The sequence below is a fragment of the Prunus mume genome, linkage group LG6 (assembly GCF_029339155.1).
Source record: "Prunus mume cultivar Tortuosa linkage group LG6, ASM2933915v1, whole genome shotgun sequence".
NCBI lineage: Eukaryota > Viridiplantae > Streptophyta > Magnoliopsida > Rosales > Rosaceae > Prunus > Prunus mume.
Window position 1 is genome coordinate 20,802,617 of NC_142703.1, and position 21,294 is coordinate 20,823,910.

The following is a 21,294-nucleotide window of genomic DNA, read 5'->3' on the forward strand; positions in this document are numbered from 1 at the left end:
TTGTAATATACAGTAATGGAATGAGCTACTATGTATTCCCCTGTTTGTAATGATTTGTTTCTTATTAATGAAACCTATCTTGACCACAATAATTACCATGTGGTTGGTATCCTTACTTCACTGCACAAATGAAATAATTTTAACAACATGCCTTGATCAATCCCACTCTCCATCACTGTTCTAATTAAAGTTTGCTGATACTATAACCATTAGCTTAGACATGATTGTTTTGTTGAGTAATGAAAAATTAAATTAGAGAAGCAAGTGCGTGACAGCAAATTTAAACATGTTTTTTCTATCTTTCAGTACAAAAGAAGGAAAGCAAATTTAAAACCATACGAGAGTTGGTGTTGTTGACCCACTTACCACTACTATTCCTTAAGAATGCACAAGCATATAATTCCTAATCAATTGAGGCAATGCTCTGAAATAATAATTCTCATTAGTGGTAAAGTGATGGGGTTTCAATAAACTTTAATGAAAAAAGATTAGAGGAATCCCTGAATTCTAGCATTTGTATCTCAACTATATAATTTTGGAGCATATTTTTGTGCTACCAAAAGGGCAGACCTTATGATTGGATGTATATATTCAATTGGGTTATTTGACACTTGTTCCCTCCACCTATAAGCAACATGGTAATGCACCATGCCTATGAGTTTTCTTGTTATCTCTTTTCAAGTTTCATAGGATATTGATACATGCGGATCATATATTAGCATTATGATTGTTGTTAGTGTGCAAAGTATTGGAGATTGCACTTGATGGCTGGCTCCTCCATAGTGCACACATATGGCCTTATGACATCCTACGTTGCAATTAGGGATCCTAAATCTTTTAATCACAAGATTATGTTTCCAATGAGTAGATTGTATAAATAATAAGTGAATGCCACATGGAATGTCTATGCTATTATCATTAGAATTATTATACTTATCATCACCTAACACTCTTGTAATAAACTTGAGGAGTGATGGCTACTTTTCCCTTTTATTTTTTCTGTTCATTTTGTGCTACGTGTATTTCCGTTACACGTAAATTTATGTATTTGAAGTGACTAAAGAATTAAAACCCCAGGCTAAGGCTTCTAACTGCCGCCTCCTTTGGGGGTTGGCGGCCTCTCTCTAGCTCTCCCCTTCCTTTCCCCTCCCTCTCCTTTTTTCCCTTCTTCTTTCCTTCCCCCACTTCTCCTATCCATTACTTTCCTCCCATCCCATCCCTTCCCCTCCTTCTTCCCCCTCTCCTTCTACTTGCCCCTCCCCCTCTCTTGGGTTACTTTCTTCCCCTCCTTTGTTTTGTTAGTTTGGTTTTTGTTTTTTTGTTTTTGCAGATATGGGCTTTCCAGATCTACTTCGAATTTGTGTGGTTCGTCTGTCCTTGATTTTGACTCTTCTGTCAGTCTATAACATGTGTGGTACTCTTTCCTACCCCGGGTTTGGGAAGGTTTTAACGAGGCTACTGTTAACATGCCGGTTACTTTGTAATGTCTTGGGTTATTAATGAATTCTATCTTTGTCTAAAAAAAAAAGTGATTAAATTTTTTTGGACACATTAAATACATAAATTTATGTGTGAATGAAATACACCCGGTACAAAATGAATGAGGAAGACAAGAAGGGGAAGGCAAAGGGGGAATGTAGCTAGCATTCTAAACAAACTTTAAGTAATACAAACAATCACAAGAATTAAGAAAATAAAATTTCTATATGAATAAGTGGTGTAATTATATATCGAGGGTGCTGCCAGAAATACTACATTGAGGACTATAAAAAAATAGAAAACTTTACTGAAATGTGGGAATTAAAGGTTAGGAAACTAGGACGTAAGTGTATGTCAAGGTGTCTTTATTAGATTTCTATATAAGTGTGTTCATGATCTTTCACACAACCTGGAATACATAGAAAACATACATGGTACCATTTTCCTTGAGTACACGATCTCAAAACTCATTCAATCGCAACAACAGCAACACGAGCAAAAGATACAAACGGCTTAAGACTTATGCTCTCTCCCAGAAACTGTTTCAGCTATCTTTTTATGATGTGATTAGGTTTAGAGAATGTGTTTGATGAGAGTAGGGTCTTAAGCTTATATAGAGATACGTCAAGTCGTCTCTACTCATCACCAAGGGCCGACTTGACTAACACTGTAAGCCCATCAAGCAACGATTCACGCAAAAGGAAATAAATAGGACCCCTTTAATTGGCTTCAAAACTTTCCTTATTTCACAAGGTTTTGGCCCTCGTGGTATAACCTAATTTAGATTGATGCACTAAATACTAAGCTATATCAGGTTTGATAAGATTTTAAATTAGATTTTGGGCCTCAAGGTATAACCTAATTTAAACTCTTATCAAATATGCTATAACTTAGTATCTAGTGCACTGATCTAAATAAGAATATTACTTCAAGTTTATTTAGAATGCTAGCTATATTCCCCTCTTACTTAAAGTTTGTTTACATACGGGTACATCAAGGTGTCTAATGCTACTCTCGTGATGTGATAGCAAGGGCATCTATAGCTCATTACGATTGATGGCGAAGAACGGAAGAGCATGGACACCTAGTTAGGTCCAAAAAAGAAAACAAAAGGAAAGTTGGGCTTGACAAGTCGCAAGTGCAAAATGCCTACTTAAGAAAGGCCTTCCCATCATCAGCGGTAGAGCTACAATAATTAGATTGGGCGAGGGAGAAACGGCCAAGGCTGGCCTAGATTTGCCTTCGTCCTTGCTGCATCTTGCTAGTCAATACAAGAAGAAAAAAGGGAGAATATTAGATTGCTCTAAAAACCAAACTTCTTAGTAAGCATGTATAGTGTGGATGCAACAAGAGTGAGGTAAAATGATGAAGAAATTATGCGTAGGAGGTGACTTGTGTGTGCTTTGGCATGCACTCATGTTTAGCAAGCTTGCTAGGGTAGTTTGTAAACATAGGTGGTTTTTTTTTTTGGTCAAATGTAAACGTAGGCAGGTTACAAACAAACTTCTGAGGAGAAATTGATTCATGTACATGTATTATATAAAATAGGACAAACTACAAAAGACCCCCCAAAATATGGGGTTATTTTCAAGTTCATACTCATTTTGTAAGACATTTACAACTCTATACTCAAACTTTCAGAAAATCTACATTTTTACCAATTTCGTTAGCCAAACTGTTAATATATCTGTTAAATGTCGATGTGGCAGATATGGGCCATATTTGTTAATGACGTGGACTCCAAGTGGACAAAACAACTAATAAACAATTCTTTACTTATTCAAATATTTTTTTTTATTTTAAAAAAGGCAAAAATTGCATCATGATTTTAAAATTGGGGCATATATTTGCCAGATCAGCATTTAACAAATATACTAACAATTTGACCAACAAACTGGGGCACATAGTTTTGCTTATTTATATATATATATATATATATATATATATATATACAGGGAGCTTCCATTGAGGGATCCCTCAAATAATCTTATTTGAGGGACACCCCTTGTAGGCCCCACTCTGGATTGTATTTCACTAATTCAAACCGTCTATTTTGTAGATACTCATTCAAAGATCATCTCTACAAAAAATCACTTGAATCCGATATCATTTAACCACTCAATTGAGTTATTGAAATTTTAATATTTTCTTGAAGCACCGTGTCCATTGACTTTGTAAGACACAATTGGATGTCAAAATGTTTTCAGATTTGTCTAATTTTTTGTAAGGATGATCTATGAATGAAGACCTAAAAAATAGATCGTTTAGATCATTGGGGAAAAAATTGTATGGTATCCTAAAGGGCGTCCCTCAAATAAAATTATTTGAGAGATCCCTCAATAGAAGAGGACTGTATATATATATACAAGGAGCTTCCATTGAGGGATCCCTCAAATAAGCTTATTTGAGAGACACCCCTTGTAGGGCCTACTCCAGATTGTATTTCACTAATCCATACCTTCTATTTTGTATATACTCATTTAAAGATCATCTCTACAAAAAATCACTTGAATCCAATATTATTTGACCATTCAATTGAGTTATTGAAATTTTAGTACTTTCTGGAAGCACCGTGTTCATTGATTTTGTAGGACACAATTGGATGTCGAAACGGTTTCCGATTTGTCTAATTTTTTGTAGGGATGATCTATGAATGAAGACCTGAAAAATAGATGGTTTGGATCATTGGAAAAAAAATTGTAGGCTACTCTGAAAGGCTCAAATAAAATTATTTGAGGGATCCCTCAATAGAAGGGGACTGATATATATATATATATCTTTTAATTTATATCTATGTATATAAAGGCAGAGACAAAAAATGGTGAAACTTTCAAAATATCATAAATTGCCATTGGATAATGATATATATTTTTAAATAGTGAGCATGTGCCAATTGGTTTTATTTTTTATTTTTTATTTTATTTTTAGAATTAAGAAAAAATAACATGGGTAGTTATGTTTTATAAAAGTAGGACATATTATCTGATTTTGTTTTTAATTTCATTTTGTTTTAATATTAAAAAAAGTGAATTTGCCATATTATCCTCATTTAATTAATAATTTCAATTCGTAATGTTTGAATTAACCAAGTGCATTTTCTGGTATTTTGAATGTTTTATAATTCTCTGTATTTTGCTTTATATATATAGATTAAAAATTAAAAATATTAAATAAATAAGGATAATATAGTAATTTTATACTTTTTCGTATTAAAAAATTTAAAATAAGAACAAATCAGGATCTTATTTTTATCTTTATTAATTCTATAATTTAAAAAAAGAAAAAGAAAAAAGAAAACTAATTGTCACAAGCACTAGTACAGAATAGTGAAAATTCATGGATATGAAAATTGCATGCTCTGATTAAGAAACACGAAAAATAGTAAAGCCAAATCTAATACTCTGAAGACTCTGAACTGAATGTTACTGCCAAACATTAAACAAAAAGAAATATATTATAAAATATAAAAATGGTTGTCTGCAGGTCAATCAGAACCTTTTACAGTAACAGTGGCAGTCTAACAGAGGAGAGAGGCAACTGGGATGGGCAAAATGGTCATATAAATGACTATATAATCATAGCATTCCCTGAACAAATTCACTTCTTTAGACGTCTTCTTTCCAACTACCAAACAGTTAAAAACTTTCCTCTCTCTCTCTCTCGCTCTCTTTGTGTTTGCTGTGACTGTGAGCGGTGAGCTTTGGCCTTCAGATCCATCCAAGCTTTTCAATTTGCACTGTAAGTCCGTGATCACAATCCCTTGTTTTCATTCTCTAAAAGCTCTTCTCTTTGTTCTTAAATTTGGTGTTTGCTTTCTTCTTCTTCATTTTATTTTTCATAGATTTTATTTTGTCGATATCATCCGTTTGGTTCCTGACAAAAGTGAGGGAAAAGAAAAGGAAAGAGATAGGGATGTTAGATCTTAAAGTTTTGAATTTCTGGGAGCTATGGGAACAGTAAAACCCTCATTCTGTTCTACGCACTTCAACTGTAAAAGTTGTTCTTTTTTAATTTTATTTTTCAAAGCTTTTTCTCGACAGGTTGTCGGCCTTGCGGCTTTAAATTTATGTTTTTTGTTTTTTGTTTTTTTTTTTGGTATTTGGATTTTTCTTTGGACCCTCTGCTCTGCTAGTAAAATGAAAAATCAGTTTTGGTGGATTTGTTTTCTCAGCTGCCAGATTTTAAAATGAGGAAAAAGGTTTAAGAAGATTAAACATCTAAACTGCAAAGTCTACAATTTCTTTTCTTCCTTTAATTTCTCTGTGTTCCTTTCCCTTGCTGCCTCTTTAGATGCTTAGTGGGTCATCTTTGTTTCTGTTAGGTTTCTCAATTCTTGGGTTATTAGTGTGCTTTATGTTATTGGTCTGATAAGTCTCCTGTTCTCTTACTTTTAGTTGTATGTATTGTATGTGCAGGAAATTGGTGAAATATCCATAGAAAATCAATTCAGAAGTTTGGATAATTCTATATCACAGAGAAGAGAGACAATATGCCTCGGTTGAGTCTGTCAGTCGATGTGTATCGGAAAGTTGTGCACTTGAACTTATACTGCAGGGTTATTCTGTAAATTGTTCTGCATTCATTGAACTTTTAGTTCTTCATCCTTTTGTTGATTTTCATTCAACTTTCCATGGGATCAAATAAGTTTTTTCTCACTTCTCTTGATATTTATAGGATCATCTGAAGCTAGAAAGCAAAACCTTGTTTGTCTCAAAGTTCAAACCCCTTTTAGTTTCTTTATATTATCCTGGCAGTATAGCTCTCATCAGTTGTTGATCATCATATCTAGCTTGGCCTTTATTATTCTTCTCTATCACCAGTTATTCAGTTTGTTTCTTACTCTGTAGTAAAGTAGATTCCTCCATTGCTGATTTTAATATCTAGCTTAGTTGTGTACGCATTCTGCAAATCGGGTATCTGTTTAGTCTTCCCTCTGGTATTCTTCTAGATTGAGTGGTTCCATCAAGGTTCAAGTGTAGTTATGGTGTGCCAAGGAGCAAGCCAAACAAGATTTCGGGCATTGAAACATGAAAATGGGATCGCAGGAAGACCAACAATAATAGTTAGAGTAATTGCATGCTTTCAACCTTTACAGGATTGCCAGGTTAGTATTGCATACAGTGACCAACTTTCATTTTCTTTCAATATGTGAGTTCTTTTCAACTGTTTACATGATCAATTGCTGGCCTATTTTCTTTAATCTCTCAACTATGCTTTCATGAGAGTAAGAATTATACTTATCGCTTGTTACGAAATGATTTACACTTATTTCCTTGGAGTTCTGTAAGAAGCATAGTTAATAATGTGTTTTTGTTACTGCTATTCTGCAGGCTGAGTACTTTCGACATCTGCTTAAGCCTGTTACGTAGATTTGTTCAGGTTTTCAGTCATTTTACCAAGCCGCAAGTTGTAGTATTCTGTTCCTTTTTGTTTTCCATTCTTGAAACGACCCAGAAAGTAATTGAACATTACAGGTCAAAGCACCATCTATCTCCTGTCAGGTATAGTAATGTCTTGCTTATCAATGTAGCTATGATAATCGTAGGTCATGCGTGAGTGATCATCTTTGTTCTCTTATGTATAGGTGATCTTTTTGGTTGGATGGTTAAGGCAAACAACTCTTGGCTTTTCCCAGAGCAGAATTCTGCTTGGCAGCTGCCTAATTTGAATCATATGAGCATGTTGCTTGAGCCCAGGCAACAGGAATGTTTACCATCATCTACAAATCAGGGCATTTGCCCATTTTCTGGACATATGGCATTGCCAGGGTCCACAGTTTCTGGTGTTCAGGGTGTTATGGCGAAACAATCAAATGAAGGTCATGGGGTGCTTCAACATTTACCTCCTTATTTTCAGACCTTATTTCCTCCACCAAATTCTTATCTTAATGAAAAGCAGTCAGCATTTTCTTATGGATTTGGTGGTCGCATGGCTGTGCCAAATGCAAATCCAGGGTCTTCCCAGAAGGGATTCTTCATTTTTGATCAGTCTGGGAATGAAACAAAGCTAATTTATAATTCTGATTGCCCTCCTAGCCAGGATCCACCCTTTGCCAGTAAAAAGTTCGTTTATGGTTATGGTTCACATGAAGCAGGACTAACAACCAGCATGGACCAAATTGGTCCAACCGAGTACCTCTTGCATGAAGAGATCGGTGAGAATCACATAATTGAAGAGAGTGAGATGCATGAAGACACAGAAGAAATCAATGCATTGCTTTATTCTGATGATTATGATGATGAAGATAATAATGATGATGACGGAGACGATAATGACAGTGGTTGTGGTGAGGATGATGAAGTAAAAAGCACGGGTCAGTCTCCAATAGATCTTCAAGTGAGTTATGGAAAGGAAGAACATGTGGAGGAATTAACAGAGAAGGTCATCTGTTCTGATGCTTCAAACAAAAGGCATAAATTGCTCAATGGTGGTTACAGGCAATTATCACCAATGGAGACTGTTATTAATTCGATACAGCCGTATGGATCTTACGGCCACGGGAACAATATGGAATCAAGCTACGGACTTGGCCAGATCCAAGGAGAGGAAATACTTTCTACTGTGGGTAAGATGAAGTCCAAAAAAGACTCAATTCGTGAGACAATTAGAGTTCTTGAGAGTGTGATTCCTGGTGCTAAGGGCAAGGACCCAGTGTTCATCATAGACAAAGCTATAGAATACTTGAAGTCTATGAAGCTTGCAGCCGAAACTCTGGGAGTGAGTTTCCATGAAGAAGCTGCGTTCCGTCCATGCTAAGGGAAAAGGTGGTAAGGCCCCCAGAATTCCAGGCTTGAATGATTGGTGAATTTGAAATCAGCAAGGTAGCTTTGGTTTTGTGGGGCCCTTTCTCTGCCTTTTGGTTTCTCTTTATAAATAGCAGTGTATATAATGGGCCAATAAAGGAAGCAAAGCATTGGGATGATATTGCACGCTGGAGATGATCAAAGAAGGGTTATGTTTGTTGACCAGAAATCATTATCTTTTAGCTTTTTGGGTGTTAAAGATTAAGGAAAGTCACCAAAGACTTAAACGCATGGGAGATTTTAGTGGTGGGCTGTGCTGTAAAATGAAGACTCCTGTGGATTTAGTGCATGCGCGTTAGGTATATCGGGCCCTACCTTTACCCCTTCTTTTCTTGTTGATTTTATTCTCTTGTGCTTTGCTTTCTCTCTCTCTTTTACCTCTCACAGTCCCGTCATATTGGTGTAAGTTCTAAAGGTGAGAGTTTCTGGTGTGGGGGAGTATATTGCTTGGTGCTGAGTTGAGGTGGGGCCCTTTCTTCTGATCAAATAATGCAGCAGCAGCAAAAGGTGAGATTGTTTTACATGTGGGTGTGGAAAGTAATTGTTGTTGTTGTACAGAGAAATGTATGGGCTCGTGGTTAGGGAGATCTCTAGTTTGAATGTGGAGATTTGCTTCTGCTGTGTGGTGCTTTTCCCGAGTTTGTCAGTATCGTGTGTGAGTATAAATAATTGGGGTGTGGAGGGATATGATGGTGGTGGTGGTGGTACGTACTGCACACCTTAGCTGTCTTGTGGTTTGGATGTGTCTTTTTATGTATGCTTGTATGTGTATTTGTTGAGAGATGAGAATAATGTACTGGGATTCCTTTGTTTTTTGAGTTATCTTGTGATTTTTATAATGTGGTGTACAATGAATGGATATGGGTGTGATGTGTAATTTTGATTTCTACTTTTTTTGGATGAAATGGGGGATCAACCCCAAACACAAAAACTAAACAATAGAAATAGTAAGAGATCTATGAACTTATAACATATCATCATTTGCGAAATTCTACAGTGAGAGTGCTATATATGGACCTCTCATGTGGACATTCATATTATCCACATGATCATTACATTAAACTTAAGCGAAGTTATTATTTAGATGAATCACGTGGTTGATATGATTTACATCTATAGTTCATATATGACACCCTAGAATGACTCATCAGCAAACACATGCAGCCCTAAGTCAAAATTGTAACTCTCCTTGGCCAAGCAATCCCCAACCATGTTCTTTTCTCTATAAATGTGCTTGTTTGCACAATGATCAAAATGCTTTAGGTCAATGTTTGATGGGCTGAATTGGACTGGTCAAACTTAATTAAAATGAACTTGGGTGGATCACGGACTGGTTATGAAAAAATTCCGGATACCAATCCAGCCTACGCTGGATTTGAAAACCCACGCTGAGACATGGGTTTCAAGACTCGAAATGAGCTTTCGTCTTCTCGCCTCTCGCGTCGTCTCCCTCAAGATGCTTCGCATTGCTCGGCTTTCCTCTCAGGGGCGTCGTTGGTATCTTTTTCTTCTCCGCTTTGGTTCTTTTTCTCTCAGACCCCCCCTTTTCTCCTTGCTTTCCTCCCTCTCTTTTCAACCCCACTCTTACGTCTTTTATTTTTACTTTTATTCTTCTATCCCTCTCCCTTTGTGACCACTCTGACTAAGCTTGTCAGTAACATGGACGACTACGATAATGAGGAGTTTTTGGCAGAACAACTCACTTTTCACTTGGAAAACAGTCTTGAGCTTACCGGGATCCGCCGAGGTATTAGCTCGGCCGGATTTCTCATTACGAGAAGAACCCTCGTGGGTGGAGTAAAAAATGCCCTCCGAAGGGAGTGGAGAAACATCATACATACGGATGATGTCAAGATTGCCTGGGCAAACCCAAACGTCTATATCATCACGGTGGAATCGGATGAAGTGGCGCAGAAACTTATCGAGCGTGGTCCTTGGTATGTGCACGACGATGTCTTCTCAGTACAACCATGGCCAGATTCTTGCTCGCTGGATGAGATTATTCCATGCAAGGCCACCTTTTGGATACAAGCCCATGGGATTCCATTGGGACAGCTGACTCGCAACAACGCGATGCTTATTCTTTGAACGGATCGGGCGAGTAATAATGGTTGAGGATCCTAATGTACACGAGGATTCTTGCGAATGAGAGTCGAAGTCAACACCACTAAACCCCTCCAAGTGGGTTTTTGGCTGCCAAGAAGCAACAACGATAAGTCATGGATCAGCTTGAGGTATGAAAGTCTAAAAGATTCTGCTTTCGATGTGGTAGGTGGGTCACGTTGATAGGACAGAACGGCCATGTAATCATCCACTATGCCCAGTTTTTTCAAAGGTGGGTGTAGGGTATGGGGCATGGGTCTATACTGAGAAGGTTCAAGGGCCGTCCTCTCTATTCCCCGTGCAACCTGCAAAACGGTCTCGTCGGGATACCAAGGGAGCAGTTGAAACCCATTGGAGACGATGCATCGAAAGGGAAGAAGGGGGGCTCTATGAACTGAACGAGCGAGCTATTGCGGCTGCGGCAACGGTGGCCCAACATGAGGGACGATCGGCAAACCTTTCTCTCTTTGACAATTCCAATGAGTCACCAACGTGTCAACGAGCCTCGGCAATCGATGCAGCTACAACCTAGCATCATGTCTCCCAAGGTTCTGAATGTGATTGGCTCTGACTGTTTCTCCAATAGACCAATATTTCAAAACATTGACCAGGGGATTATTCGGGACTCTCTAATTCGTTGGCCTTGGGATACCCCACAACGGTCTTTTGCCTCTCCTTCCACACCCTTCCCATGCTTCTATGTCGAAACCTTTGGGCAATTTTTGGTGCAGACTCTGATTAGGCCTGCAACAATGGGAAAACAAAAGCCGATGTGCCTGTGGATCGAGCTTCTGAAGGAAGTGATCGTGCTCTTCGTTATCTGTCCTCCTAAACAACAATTGACTTGTGAGTTTGAGGTGGGCCATTTCCCGGCTGGATGCCCAAAAGGTTATAAGTCCAATTTGAGAGAAACTGGTAGAAAACGGGCCCGTGGACACGGGTTGGGCTCGGGCAAAATGATAAGGGGTGATGGGCCTGGGACTACACGGGGTGGCTCTCTAAGGCTGGCTAGATTCACAAGAAAGGCTTGCAGCCCTAAGGCTCATTCGGGCAAAACTAGGATGCAGAACTCTATTCCTAGAGCCAAAACTCACAGGAAGCAAAACTTGGGAAATATTGGTAAGGAAGAACTCCAGGATGTTTGCATTGCTGCCTCAGAGGAGATGCGTGAGGTGGAACGACGACTGGAAAGCTTGGGTTCGGAGGATTTATCCCACCTCCAAGGCTGTGGTGGCTGGCCTTATACAGCCACACGAAAGTCATGATACAACTGATATGGAATTGTCAAGGTTTGGGGACTGCCTTGACAGTTCAGATTCTGAGGGGGATGATTCACTCCCATAATCCCTCTGTGGTGTTCTTGATGGAGACCAAGCGAATAGCCACGAATGAATCAACTTCGCATGCAGTTGGGGTATCAGCAAGGAGTAAACGTGGACCCTATTGGCATGGCAGGGGGTCTTAGTTTATGGTGGAAACCAAAGGTATCTGTTCAAATTATCTCTGCAACAAAAAACCTAATTGATACTGCAATATTGGATGATTTGACAGAGTCCAATTGCGATGCTCCTATTTCTACGGCCCTCCCTACAGGGAGGAAAAAGACTCTTTTTGGCGTGGAGTCTCTAATTTGGGCGTTGATGTCTGTGTGCCTTGGGTTTGTGTTGGTGATTTTAATGAAATGATATGGCACCACGAAAAGTTGGGTGGTGCCCCTTGGTGCAACTCTCGTATCAGATATCTCCGAAATTTTCTAAATGATCATGACCTTATTGACCTTTGTCATGTGGGTCAAACTTTCACATGGGCAAGAGTGGATGATGGGGTTATCACTATTCAGGAACGTCTTGATCGCGCCCTTGTCAACACAAATTGGATGGAAGTTTGGCCAAACTCAAGGGTGGTCCACATGCCCAGAGTGGGGTCCGACCACTGCCCCCTTATTCTTGAGTGCGTCCCACCTTCCAATCGTGCCCGCCGGCTGTTCAAGTTTGAGTTAGCTTGGGCAGAAAATCCTGAATGTGTGGAGATTGTCAGCAGGGGCTGGCGTGAGGGACGGGTCGGTCTCTGGCAATTAAATGGCGTTCTAGCTTAAATTCTTGTAGACGGCATTTGATTGCCTGGAGCAAATCCCACTTTCCAAACAATAAAAAAGTTATTAACAGGTTGATGGGGGAGATTGATTTACTACAACAGTCGACCCACTGAATGTGGAGCAGGAAAATGAATTAATTACCCGCTTTGGAAGCATGGATGAGAGAAGACTCTTCTTTGGAAGCAGATCTCGTGATACTGTGGTTAAATGATGGTGATCGAAATACAAAATTTTTCCATACGTCTACGGCTATTAGACGTAATCGCAACCGCATTTCTAGAATTTTGGGTGACGATGGCACTTTGTATGAAAACAAGAAGATGTTGAAAGAGTTTTCAATGACTACTTCTCGAAGCTTTTTGCCTCTGATGGCAGCCGTACATGGAACGGTGTATTGGATTGTATACACCCTATTGTTAACGCTGATTGGAACCGTGAGCTTTGTAGACCTATTGAGTTTGAGGAGGTAAAAGATGCTGTTATCCAACTGGGCTCTCTCAAAGCCCCGGGTCCTGATGGATTCCCAGGCCTATTCTATCAAAAGTATTGGGAGGAGGTCAAAGAAGTTATTGTGGGTACTGCTATGAGTTATTCTGAGAGTTGGGAGGCTGTACAAGGCTTTAATCATACAAATATTGCTCTAATTCCAAAAGTCCTAAACCCGGAGATCCCATCTCAGTACCGACCTATTAGCCTCTGTAATAATGCTTACAAAATACTTTCGAAGATCCTGGCAAACCGGTTAAAGGATATTCTTCCACATCTTATATCCCATCAACAGAATGCCTTCATACCAGGGAGACAAATCCAGGATAATATTCTTGTTGCTCATGAGGTTTTTCACTATCTCAGACTAAAGCGAAAGGGTAAGGTGGGAGAACTTGGGCTAAAGCTGGATATGAATAAAGCCTATGATCGTGTTGAGTGGGATTTTCTTGAAGCCACTATGAAAAAAATGGGTTTTGGCAACTTTTGGATTAATATGGTTATGAGATGTGTAACTACTGTATCTTTCTCTGTGGTTATCAATGGCAAACCGGGTAGCTCTTTTATTCCCTCTCGTGGTCTTCGTCAAGGGGATCCACTATCTCCCTACCTTTTCATCTTGATCAGTGAAGTTCTCTCACGTAATGTGGAGGTTGCCGTGAGCCGCGGCTGTCTTCATGGTGTCCGTATTTGTCGAGTGGCCCAACCATATCTCACCTTTTGTTTGCTGATGATTCTCTTTTTTCATCCGTACTACAGACGTAACTGCAGTGTTTTGAAAAAGATTGTTGATGACTATTGTTTGGCATCAGGCCAAAAGCTCAATGTGGATAAATCATCCTTATTTTTAAGCCCAAATGTCTCTGACTCTCTTGCTGGGGAAATCGAAACACGTTGGGGATGTCTTCGACTCTTGATCCTGCACTTATTTGGGTCCGCCTTCTATTTGGGAGATAAAACCGCTGCCTTGAACTACATTGTTGATCGATTCGTAAAAGAGTTCAAGGATGGAAATCAAAGTTTTAAATCCTGCTGGTAAGGAGGTCCCGATAAAGGCCGTGGCCTTGGCTGTGCCAACGTACCCGATGTCTTGCTTTAGATTCCCCGTGACCACTTGCAAACAAATTAATGGTATTCTTAGTAATTTCTGGTGGAGTAATGGTGATGCCAAAGCCCATATTCACTGGAAGAGATGGGAGTTGTTATGCCTCCCAAAGGCCGAGGGAGGCTTGGGTTTTAGAGAACTAGAAAATTTCAATCTTTCTCTCCTAGCTAAACAGTGTTGGCGTATCTGGCATAATCCGATGCTTTTTGGGTACGTGTTCTGCGAGCCAAGTATTTCCCTGATGGTGATTTCTTGAAAGCTAGAAGAGGGCCGTGTCCTTCTTGGGCATGGGCTAGCTTACTTGAAGGTCGTAAGATTATGTCTGATGGTGCCATATGGCAAATTGGCAATGGTTTGAAAGTGAAGATCTGGAGCGATAACTGGCTGCACCACAAAACCATCCTGCGTCCAAAGCCAACCATCACTGTTTCCGGCCCTATTCCAACTTTCGTAAATGATCTCATTGATAGGGATTTGAGAGAATGGAATCTGGCGAGCATCTCAAATGTTATTGAGCCCGATGTGGCAAATTTAATCCGTGCTATTCCTCTCTGTAATCTCACTCGTGAGGATACTCTGATTTGGCCTTGGAATAAAGATGGATTCTTTTCTGTTCGCAGTGGTTACCATTGGGCTATGGAAAATTTGGTGGTTGTGGGTAGTGTGCCGGAGCATCACTCCCACCAAGTAGATAAAAAGTTATGGAAGTCAATATGGAGTATGAAAGTTTTACCAAAGATCAAACTTTTCTTTTGGAGGGCTTTGACCAATTCCCTGCCCACTCTAAAAAATCTGTTTCAACGCAGAGCTAGGACTACTCCAGTCTGTACTTTATGCCATTCTTATGATGAGTCACCCGAACATGCTATTCTATTGTGCCCTTGGACTGCTTGTGTTTGGTTTGGCATCCCCTTAAACTACTGTGTGAATGTTCAAAGCGTGACTTCCCTCGACAGATGGCTATTGGGAGTTACTACTTCTTTGGCTCTTTTTGAAGAAAGGAATAAAGAGATTCTTGTTTTGGTGGGCATCACGTGTTGGGAGATTTGGAAAGAAAGATGTTCTGCGATTTTTGATGGTCGTTCCCCAAGCCCTTGCTCTGTTATTAGAAAAGTTATTTCTTTATGGGGAGAATTGTGTCCTTCCTCGAGTGTTACTACTAGTTCTACTCCCTTCTTTTCTCCCCCCCATGCTATCTGGAGGGTTCCCCCACACCCTTATATTAAGGTTAATGTGGATGGAGCTTGGAAAAGGGACTCTCTGCAGGTGGTGTGGGTCCGCTATGTGATTCTAGGGGCGATTGTCGGTGGTATGAGTAAGGCTACTCTCCGGAACTCTGCAATAGAAGTGGAAGCGAAGCTGTTTTGGAAGGGCTAATTCTAGCAAAAGAGAAAAATTGTCAGGAAATCATTCTTGAAAGTGATTCAATGGATGTTGTCACTTGTTTGAGGAACGAAAATCTGCGCGGCAATTGGAGAATCATCCCTATTATCTTGGAGATCAGGAGACTCTCTTCATGGTTCACCTCGGTCAAATGGGAATGGGTATCTCGCCAGCAAATCTGCGCATGTCGCAGCTCACAAATATGAGGGTGCGAACCTTGCGTTGGGCCTCACACCTCCTCCCTCTATGGTTCGGGTTTTGGCTAAGGATGGTTTGCCGTGCCCCCCTAGTAATTAGATTTGGTTATTAGATACGTTTACTTGTTGTATTTCCAGCTTTCTATCTCCTGGGAGGTATCTTTGGCCTCCCTGTGATTTGTTTGTATTGCTCTGGGTTCTCCCCTTCCTTGTATGCTTCTTCTGCAACTTCTGCTTTGCGTGCACTGAGCCTTCTCCGCTTTTAATGAAGTATTATTCAGACCAAAAAAATGCTTCGCATTGCTCCTCACCGCTCTGCGTGGTCTCCTCTCTCCTCTCTCCTCTCTTGTCTCTCGTCTTTCTTCTTCTCTCATCTCTTCTCTCTTAATTTTTTTTTTTTCATAATTGATTTCTCTGTTCTGGATTACTTGGCTCTCTTTCAATTTATTTTTCGATTTTATTGCCAAATATTGAGATGTATGATGATTCTTGGCCTATTTTTCTGGGTTAGATGTTTAGTGTGGTTTTGTGGGTTTGATTTCTTTTGATATCTTAAAAAAAAATTTATAAAAAAAAAAATCATTCATCTCTGTTTCCCTTCCAGAATTGAAGATTTGGAAGATTTGGGTTAGATGTTGAGTACGTTTTTTTCTCTTTATTTTTCACTTTGCATTGAAGATCTTTCAGATCTTGTTCCCTTCCAGAATTTGCATCATTTTTTTTTAAAAAAAAATAAATAAAAATTTTATTTTGCAAAATTCCAGCTTTTTGCCTCAGTGCCTTTCTTCTTTTTTTTCCTTCACTTTCTTCCTCTGTTTTCGGTTTTTTTTTTTTTTTTGTACTCGAAATTTCAGTATCTTTCTTTATCATATAAAATTCATATTTTTTACCAGAAAAAGAAAAAGGGTCATTCATTTTCTATCATATCATAATAAAATATGTCTTTGTTATTATACAATATTTATAAAAAGATAATTACAAGAGAATAGTAATTGCAGTAGCAGGGTCCATTTTGACTATCAGGTTCTTAATACCATTTTGACTATCAGCTTCTTGGATTTCGACCAAAAAAGAAAAGAAAAGAAAAGAAAAGAATTTAGCCACAATGCCATCAGTCTAATCCCACACAAATTACTCCTACAGCTTCAACGATATCAGAATCGCACTTTCGGGAACCATCAACATTGAGCTTGAAATAGCCCAAGTTGGGAGGCTCCCGAGTAATGTAAAATTCTATAGTGAGGGTATTATATATGAACTTCTTATGAAGGCCTTCGTATTAATTACACGATCATTTCATTAAACTTAAGTGAAGCTGTTATAGAACGACTCCCCAAGTAATAAGGATTTGAGAAAAAATATTCTACAGTTATCTTCATTGCCTAAAATTGGTTCTCTAAATGAAATAAATTTTAATAATCACTCTGTTTGGACCAAAATTAACGTGGCCCAATTTCGTAGGTATTTGGACCAATTATATGGTTCGAGTTACTGAGGCCCAACAAACCAGGCCCATTTTAAATGGTCAAAACATTGACCAAACAGAATCGACTGCGTCTAAGGCCCAACGCTCATCGTACAGGGGCATTTTTGACTACTAATGTTGACCAGCCCGTGGGGAAGACCAAGACCTATAAGACAGAATGCGTCCGGTGGAATGTTAGAAAAACCAATTAATGTTATTTCAACCAAAACTAAATGGTTTTAAATACAAAATGTGGATAATTATTCCAATACCCAGTTCATTTTATGTAAATTGGAAGTTACTTACCAGTCGATGCTAATTAACTGTAAAAGACTTGTTTGAAACTTGAGTATTAACATAATATTGCTAGGGATGATAATAGGTCGAATCGGGAGTGGGTATGCTATTTCTATCCCTATTCCAAGTTTTTTTTCTTTTCCTATCTCAGCCTTTATACTTGCAATCTTCAAGTTGGGGATTCTCCATTCCCGCCTTCATTGGGGAACAGGTTCTCTGACCTGCCCCATTATGAAAAAGTAAACATAAAAAGTTACTTTGTTAAATGAGAAAAAAAAACATTATTAGCACAAGATATGTATCAATTTCATTTTTATTAACTAAAAAATCTAGACTAGTTAAAAAATTAATACATGTCATAACTACATGTTCAAGACATGATCATTAAGGGGCTAGATGTTGTTGTAGCCCCTCAAAATGATACTATTCACAAAATCTAGGCTCTCAAATTTTTTGTGGTTCTAATGGTGGTGCGGACTAGGGGCTAAAACTTAAAACTTGTTATTTTAGTTTATTATTATTTTATTTGTGATAAAAATCAAACCATAAGAAAAGTAACACGAAAATTTATTTTTGAGCCATAATTTGGAACAATAATTTTGAGCAAAATGAAAAAAGACAAACAAGTAGAAATGTTTGGAGCAATTGAGAGATTTTTTGGGTGAGAGGGTGATGAACAAAAGAAAAAAAAAGAGGAAAAAGTTAGCTAGTTCGGAACTGGAAAAAAAAAACAAAAAAACAAAAAAACAAAAAGGCACAACTATTGTCGTTAGGCCATTGCCATTGAGGGTGCCATGTGGCAGCTCGTCAATGGTCATTGCAATTGGAAAAGTCAGCAAAAGTTGCGCCCATTTGTTTTTTCAAAATTTGACCGTGGTGTCCACTCTTGTCCTGGCCAGCAGTGGGGCAAAACCAGCCCCTTATCCTGCCATAGGCCAAACTGGACTGGGTCAAACACATGCATTAGAAAGTGTGTTTTTTCATTTGAGGCCAGATCATTCCCATTAGATATGCTATAATAATATAATTATATGATAAAATAAATTACATATATATAAAATGGGGAGGGTTACGGTCAGGGATTAGAAAACCAATCCCGCCATTCTCTGAACACCATACCCAAAATAATCCCTGAACCGGTCCCCATACCCCTTTTTTATCCTTCATGCTAGACCCATTAGGTCTAATCCTGGAAGACCTAACAAGACTTGCTCCGGATTTCCCCTTGGAATCCGTGAAGAACCCTACTTCAACATGAGCAAGGTAAATGCAACACAAACTGGATGCAACCTCCGACACCTTCCTTTTCTTGCACTATCATCATTCCAAGACTCACTAGGCTCTCGGACTTGAGATATCCATGACCACATTATTTTTCCCTGGATGCTACACAAGTGTAACACCCCAAACTCTTAATCGCTTCGGTAATATTTTCAACTCTTCAACAAAGAACACTGCTGCCAACTCCAATCATCAGTTGAATTTCCCTAAACCTAGGTTATCGACCATCTCGAAACATAAGCCTCAAGATTCCCCATGCTAACACACAACTAGTTCCACATGAGGAAATAGTCAATATTAAGGAAATAGTTATACTAGTCCTCAACATGTAGTAACTTTCTCGGTCTTCAAACACAACCATTGGATTTACACACCATAGTGAAATGAACCGAAACATTTGTGCATTAGTCTAATGCCACCCAGACAACTAACTGAAATAGACCTGTATACAAACTTTGTCTCTAACATGATCCTCTCAAGTTCTTGAGTGAATCACGATACCAACTACACTTGATACCACCACATTATTACTAACTTGAACAAGAACAATCTTAGTCAGTGCTTTTCTTAGTCAAGATCAAGAAAGAGTTGGATGGCTTGAAAGTTTGAATGCTTGGACAATTCCCCTCTACTTCTACTTTTTCTTTTTTTCTTTTCGTAATTTCCATTGTTTTTCCATTCTGCTTTTAGTACAATTGCTAAAATATAATATAGCTATGAGCTCTACCACTCTTTTCTAGATCTCATCTCATCCTTGAATTGATCCTCAGGTGCAAAGTTTTCTAAATTTCTTTCTTAATATTTGCTGATAAGGCGATTAATATCTTGGCAGCTTCTTTCTTGATATGGAGGGTACTATCTCTAACTTTTTAGCGCACTTTCTCTCATGCACACACTCTGTTTGTTTAACTGATTAAAAAGGAAACTCAATAAAGGACCAATGATTATTTTTAAAAATAAGTTTAATACGTTAACCTAGTTACATAGGTTAAACTAGCAGCATACACCTTAGCAAAAAAAAAAAAAAAAAGAGGAAAAAAAAAACCTAGCAGCATATAGGAAATCATGTTCTACTTGACCAAAAAAAAATAAAAAATCAGTTTATTAAATATCTACGGAGGAAGAACAAGAAGGTAAAATCCACAAGACTATTGCTTATATTTTCTATTGAAAAAGATATGGTTGAAAAAGTGGATTATGTAAAGTTAATTGATACTTTGACATCGAAAAATGCAAGACAAGTGATGTTTTGATGCATTTTATAAAGTTGTTATGTGAATTACATTTTGTTTGTTTATTTTTACGTTACAATTGTGACTTTGAATTCATATGAATTTTTTTTCTACTATTAAATAAAATTACATAAACATATAGAGAGTAGACTAGTACCTCCAAAACCTTAGTACCGCTGCTTTGTTAAGCCCAATGTTAGAGACGACGGACTTGGTTGAGAGAGAGAAGTTCTTCCATGGGGCAGCCTGGCAGGTCCACCTCACTATAAATTTATGGCCCCTATATTTCCCATTTTCAATGGATTTTGTGTATTGCATTTTATGAATATATTGTTGGCATGACTTGTGGATATTGACTTACTTTCCTTGGGGCAGCTCAACCAGTCTACTTCAAGGGGTGATTTCTCCCAACTCCGGCCACCACTTCAAGCAAGACCGGTCCCGTTAGAACCACCACACTTCCCTCTTCCAGTCCCAGCCCTTCTCTGCCTCGATACGCTGCCGTAGTCGCCGGAAACAGCCAAGAAACAGGCGGTTTTAGACAGTTTTTCGTGAACTTTCGCCGGCTCGTTCTCCCTCCTCCGGCCACCGTTTCAGGCGAGTGAGGTATGCTTTCTCACCTATTTTTCATGATCTAGCTGTCTGTTGGGTAGGATTTGATCAATTCCTAGCATAAGTAACTCGATTTGGAACCCAAAGTTTGGCCGGATTTCGGGACGATATTCCGGCCACTTCCAGCCATTTTTCGGGGTATGTCCAAGAACAAAAGTGGTTCCAAATAGGGTGTTATACCTAGGGTAGGAGTCTTGAGCCATGATCTTGAGTTTTTCCATTGAAGCATTATCGCTTTGGACACCCATGTGCTGCCGGTGCGTGTGGCGGCGCGTGGGCACTATAGAAAAGGGCATTGCGTCCCGACGTAATCTCCTGGTCCTCACGAGCGTGTAGGTGTGCTCGGATTTCACGATGTCGCTTTGATCGTCGGTCAGATATCGCATATTAGGCGTTATCTGGGTTTGACATGTTCGGACCGTTGGATCGACACCATTTCAATATATGTCAATCTAGACATTCCTAGGATTGTGTAGGAATTCATGGATCGTGGATCGGAGCCCCGGATGTTCTGATTTAATAACTTGAAGTTTGTGTTTTATAGTAACCGTCTGATCATGCGATCGTGAGTGATCCAACCGTCCAATTCGGACCAAACTTGCAGGACGTGTATCCTAAACCTTGTAGAACCCATAGGAACTGTCGGATCGGAATTTGGAGGTCGTGGGCCCAATGGGCCCATTTGACCAAGTGTGGGTAGTTTGACCCTTGGTTGACCTTGAGTCTTCCGAGGTAGTTTTACCTTCCTAAGAGAAT

General features: G+C 39.0%; 2 protein-coding genes across 3 annotated transcripts; both read left to right on the forward strand.

The window, feature by feature from the left end:
- The first annotated feature begins 5,077 nt into the window (after positions 1–5,077).
- On the forward strand, positions 5,078–9,121 carry LOC103335959 (transcription factor bHLH143-like). 2 transcript variants are annotated; one of them, XR_016127848.1, is made up of 5 exons: positions 5,078–5,217; positions 5,895–6,583; positions 6,810–6,980; positions 7,064–8,581; positions 8,698–9,121. XR_016127848.1 is itself a non-coding variant. In XM_008238993.2 (4 exons), the coding sequence occupies exon 4, from the start codon at positions 7,081–7,083 to the stop codon at positions 8,233–8,235; it is 1,155 nt and encodes a 384-aa protein (XP_008237215.1). In that variant the 5' UTR covers positions 5,078–5,217; positions 5,895–6,583; positions 6,810–6,980; positions 7,064–7,080; the 3' UTR covers positions 8,236–9,121. The 2 variants fall into 2 exon arrangements, 1 of the variants encoding a protein (XP_008237215.1); XM_008238993.2 differs by having other exon boundaries at positions 7,064–9,121.
- A 5,268-nt stretch (positions 9,122–14,389) lies between these two features.
- LOC148916398 (uncharacterized) lies at positions 14,390–15,448 on the forward strand. Its single transcript, XM_089055124.1, has one exon. The coding sequence runs from the start codon at positions 14,390–14,392 to the stop codon at positions 15,446–15,448; it is 1,059 nt and encodes a 352-aa protein (XP_088911250.1).
- The last annotated feature ends 5,846 nt before the right edge of the window (positions 15,449–21,294 follow it).